This window comes from Camelina sativa, chromosome 7 (genome assembly GCF_000633955.1).
Source record: "Camelina sativa cultivar DH55 chromosome 7, Cs, whole genome shotgun sequence".
NCBI classification, from domain to species: Eukaryota; Viridiplantae; Streptophyta; class Magnoliopsida; order Brassicales; family Brassicaceae; genus Camelina; species Camelina sativa.
Window position 1 is genome coordinate 22,278,443 of NC_025691.1, and position 5,110 is coordinate 22,283,552.

Consider the following 5,110-nt stretch of genomic DNA (forward strand, 5'->3'; position numbering starts at 1 on the left):
CAAAACTTTGGAAATTTCTAACAATGGGTCTGGTTCATCTATGTACAGGGTTAATTCACTAGGACTATGACACCTGAAGGACTTATCTGATTCTTGAGGGACTAGAGTGCTGGTTCTTGTTGTTGAAAGGATCATATTTGGATTCTTGTTTCTCTTGAGTATATAAAAAAAAAAAAAGTCTTGAGGGAATGGCTCGAGGTAGAATAAGATCGAAGCTGGGACTAAGCCATCTTTATACATTTGGATGTCTAAGGCCTAGTACGCTTGAAGGTCAAGACTCTCAACCAATCCAAGGTCCAGGATTTAGCAGGACCGTGTTCTGTAACCAGCCTCATATGCACAAGAAGAAGCCTTTGAGATATCGTTCTAATTACGTCTCTACCACGAGATACAATCTCATCACTTTCTTCCCCAAGTCCTTGTACGAGCAGTTCCACCGTGCCGCAAATCTCTACTTCTTGGTAGCTGCGATCCTCTCCGTGTTTCCTCTCTCACCGTTCAACAAATGGAGCATGATTGCTCCCTTGGTCTTTGTTGTTGGGCTTAGTATGTTAAAAGAGGCTCTAGAAGATTGGCGTAGGTTTATGCAAGATGTGAAGATCAATGCTCGGAAAACTTGTGTTCATAAAAGTGACGGTGTGTTTCGTCAGAGGAAGTGGAAGAAGGTTAGCGTTGGGGATATTGTGAAAGTGGAGAAGGACGAGTTCTTCCCTGCTGATTTGCTTCTTTTGTCGTCAAGTTACGATGATGGGATTTGCTACGTTGAGACGATGAACTTAGATGGTGAAACAAACTTGAAAGTGAAGAGATCCTTGGATTTGTCAGTGCCACTAGATGATGATGAGTCTTTCAAGAACTTCATGGCGACGGTAAGATGTGAAGATCCAAACCCGAATCTCTATACCTTTGTTGGCAATCTAGAGTATGAGCGGCAAACATTTCCTCTGGATCCAAGTCAAATTCTCTTAAGAGACTCAAAGCTTAGGAATACAACCTACGTTTATGGAGTTGTGGTATTTACTGGTTTTGATACCAAAGTTATGCAGAATTCAACAAAATCGCCTTCCAAGAGAAGCAGAATCGAAAGAACAATGGACTACATCATCTACACACTTCTTGTCCTACTTATTTTAATCTCTTGCATCAGCTCATCAGGATTTGCTTGGGAGACAGAGTTTCACATGCCAAAAATGTGGTACTTACGACCTGCCGAGCCTATAGATTTTACAAATCCGACCAATCCAATCTACGCTGGGGTTGTCCATCTGATCACTGCTCTATTGCTTTACGGCTATTTGATTCCAATCTCTCTTTATGTTTCAATCGAGGTTGTCAAAGTCTGGCAAGCAAGTTTCATCAACCAAGATTTACACATGTATGATGATGAGAGTGGAGTTCCTGCACAAGCGCGCACATCGAATCTAAACGAAGAGCTTGGTCAGGTTCATACTATCCTCTCCGACAAAACAGGAACTTTGACATGTAATCAGATGGATTTCTTGAAATGCTCCATTGCTGGCACTTCTTATGGTGTGCGTTCCAGCGAAGTAGAACTTGCTGCTGCAAAGCAGATGGCTGTAGATCTTGAAGAGCACGGAGAGATATCGAGTACTCCTCAGTCTCAGACTAAAGTGTATGGTACATGGGACAGTAGCCGTACACAAGAAATCGAGGTGGAAGGTTGCACAAATGAGGGAGGGGATAATGGCTATAATAATAATCGTAGAGCTCCTATAAAGGGATTTGGTTTTGAGGATATCAGACTTATGAATGGTAATTGGTTGAGGGAATCACAACCAAATGACATATTGCAGTTCTTCCGCATATTAGCTATTTGTCACACAGCTATTCCCGAGCTGAACGAGGAGACTGGTAAGTACACCTACGAAGCAGAGTCACCTGATGAGGCTTCTTTTCTTGCTGCTGCTAGAGAGTTTGGTTTTGAGTTTTTCAAGAGAACCCAGTCAAGCGTTGTTATCCGCGAGAGGTTCTCTGGTTCAGGGCAAATAATCGAAAGGTGAGAATAGTCAAGATGCTTTATGTCTAACCCTCTAATTATCAGTTTAGCTCTTTTTTTTTTTTTATGTGGGCGTCCTGACTTAGTACAAGAAACATTGCAGGGAGTATAAAGTTCTGAATTTGTTGGAATTTACTAGCAAAAGAAAGCGGATGACAGTAATTGTACGAGATGAGGAAGGGCAGATTCTTCTACTATGCAAAGGAGCTGACAGGTTAGCAAGCATCTAACAAGCAATTTTTCACATTGATTATATCAAGAAGGGTATATACAGTCAACGTTTACTGGTATCAACTAGTTTTTCCTTAACTTTACAGCATCATCTTTGAGCGGTTGGCAAAGAATGGGAAGACATACTTGGGACCTACCACAAGGCATTTGACTGAATATGGAGAAGCCGGGCTCCGTACACTCGCACTCGCGTACAGAAAGCTTGATGAGGATGAATATGCAGCTTGGAACTCTGAGTTTCTTAAGGCCAAAACTTCAATAGGATCTGATAGAGAGGAGCTGCTTGAGACGGGAGCGGATATGATTGAAAAAGAACTTATCCTTATTGGTGCTACTGCTGTGGAGGACAAACTCCAGAAAGGGGTATGTATCATTGCACAAACACTAGCGCCATATTTTTATCTTGCTTATGTAACTGAGTTCCTTTTTTTTCATATGAGACAGGTGCCCCAATGCATAGATAAACTTGCTCAAGCTGGGCTCAAGTTATGGGTATTAACTGGGGACAAAATGGAAACAGCAATCAATATTGGGTTAGAATCTCTGATTTACTTTGAGTAAAAACTAGAAAATGGATCTGTAACCTGCTTTTATCTTGTGACTTTTATGAACAAATTACTTTTTTTGAACTGCAGATTCGCATGTAGTTTACTTCGACAGGGCATGAGACAAATCTGCATAACATCGATGAGTTCAGAAGGAGGATCCCAAGATTCAAAAAGGGTATGTCTAAAGGAGTTGTATCATACATATTGCTAAAGCATTGATTGAAAGTTCCTTCAGCTACAATTTCGAAACTCACAATTATATATCTGTTGATGTGTCAGGTTGTGAAAGAGAACATTTTGAATCAACTCACTAAAGCTGTACAAATGGTGAAGCTAGAGAAGGATCCGCACGCTGCGTTTGCTTTGATCATTGACGGGAAAACTCTAACTTATGCATTAGAGGATGATATGAAGTATCAATTCTTGGCTTTGGCAGTGGATTGTGCATCAGTCATTTGCTGTCGCGTGTCTCCTAAGCAGAAAGCTTTGGTATATATATCTTCCTTCCCTTTTTATTTCATAGCATTCCTCCTTGACTAAGCAACTCCTGAAACTTCATTCAAAACAGAAGGCTTTGGTGTATATATGTATCTTCCTTACCTATTCATTTCATAGCATTTCTAAATTTTATCTTTTCTGCTTTTTCCCAAATACAAGGTTGTTAGGTTGGTTAAAGAGGGAACTGGAAAAACCACATTGGCAATAGGTGATGGTGCAAATGATGTTGGGATGATTCAAGAAGCTGACATTGGTGTAGGAATTAGTGGGGTTGAAGGAATGCAGGTTCAGTTTTTCCCTCAGCACCGTGCATTTTGAAAGCCATGTTTTCTGTTTCTTGACTAATAGAAAGTGCATAGAAAATGACTTTTCGCTGATCCTTCTTACTTTTGCAGGCTGTTATGGCTAGTGACTTTTCGATTGCCCAGTTCCGGTTTTTGGAACGATTACTCGTCGTCCATGGACACTGGTGCTACAAAAGAATAGCTCAAATGGTAATAAACAGTTCTTGTGGCCAATTTGATTACTCTTACTTGTATTTTGTTTCTAACATTATGTTATTCTACATACAGATCTGCTATTTCTTCTACAAAAACATAGCATTTGGTCTCACTCTCTTCTACTTCGAGGCTTTCACCGGATTTTCCGGGCAATCAGTGTACAATGACTACTACTTGTTGCTCTTCAATGTTGTTCTTACCTCATTGCCAGTGATTGCCCTTGGTGTCTTTGAACAGGATGTTTCCTCCGAGATATGCTTACAGGTACGCTTTATAAATCTTCCTTAGTGAACTAAATCTTGAAAAGCTATTTCGAATCGCTGCTGATCAACAAAAAAATCTGTGTTTTTTTTTTCCGCTTGTGCTTGTGTAGTTCCCAGCTTTATACCAACAAGGCACAAAGAACCTCTTCTTCGATTGGTCAAGAATACTTGGATGGATGTGCAATGGTGTCTATGCATCTCTTGTCATATTCTTCCTCAACATCGGAATTATTTACTCTCAAGCTTTCAGAGACGGAGGACAAACAGCTGACATGGATGCTGTTGGCACAACCATGTTCACTTGCATAATATGGGCAGCCAATGTTCAAATCGCATTAACAATGTCCCATTTCACTTGGATCCAACACGTTTTGATATGGGGAAGCATCGGTATGTGGTATCTCTTTGTGGCGATATACAGTATGACGCCTCCGAGTCTGTCTGGAAACATTTACAGGATTCTTGATGAGGTTCTTGCTCCTGCACCAATCTACTGGATGGCTACATTGTTGGTCACAGTGGCAGCAGTTCTTCCTTACGTTGCTCACATTTCTTTCCAGAGATTCTTGAATCCGCTAGATCATCATATCATACAAGAGATCAAATACTACGGAAGAGATATCGAAGATGCGAGATTGTGGACCAGAGAGCGTACAAAAGCAAGAGAGAAGACAAAGATCGGGTTCACAGCTAGAGTGGATGCAAAAATCAGGCATCTACGGTCGAAACTGAACAAGAAACAGTCAAACCTCTCACATTTTTCAGCTCAAGACGCAATGTCACCTAGATCATTGTAGCATGTATAGTGCTCGGCAGGTCCCGTTCTCTGATGAATTACTACGACTTTGGAGACAGGTCTTGAAGCTAATTTTTTTTTTGTTGTTGTCGTTGAGAGTTTATTATAATAGAGTGAGAGATCATGTAAAGAGTAGTATGTTTTTTTTTTTCTACTTTCGAATTTTCTTTCTTTTGTACACTTATACTTAGGTTTTGTGTATACCACCACTTAGAACAGAATGCAAAAAAAAAAAAAAAAAAAAAAAAAAAAAAAAA

At 40.3% G+C, this 5,110-nt stretch overlaps 1 protein-coding gene across 3 annotated transcripts in view; it reads left to right on the top strand.

Annotated features, from left to right (window-relative positions):
• The window catches only part of LOC104701953 (probable phospholipid-transporting ATPase 5), a 13,983-nt gene extending 8,921 nt beyond the window's left edge, over positions 1–5,062 (top strand). For all 3 annotated transcript variants that reach the window (XM_019227764.1, XM_010417730.2, XM_019227765.1), the window contains exons 3-12: positions 130–2,017; positions 2,121–2,231; positions 2,335–2,611; positions 2,693–2,781; positions 2,884–2,971; positions 3,076–3,285; positions 3,454–3,579; positions 3,690–3,788; positions 3,867–4,058; positions 4,168–5,062. In XM_019227764.1, coding sequence (XP_019083309.1) covers positions 189–2,017; positions 2,121–2,231; positions 2,335–2,611; positions 2,693–2,781; positions 2,884–2,971; positions 3,076–3,285; positions 3,454–3,579; positions 3,690–3,788; positions 3,867–4,058; positions 4,168–4,854 — 3,708 coding nt within the window. In that variant the 5' untranslated portion in view covers positions 130–188 and the 3' untranslated portion in view covers positions 4,855–5,062. The remainder of the gene's footprint in view (positions 1–129; positions 2,018–2,120; positions 2,232–2,334; positions 2,612–2,692; positions 2,782–2,883; positions 2,972–3,075; positions 3,286–3,453; positions 3,580–3,689; positions 3,789–3,866; positions 4,059–4,167) is intronic.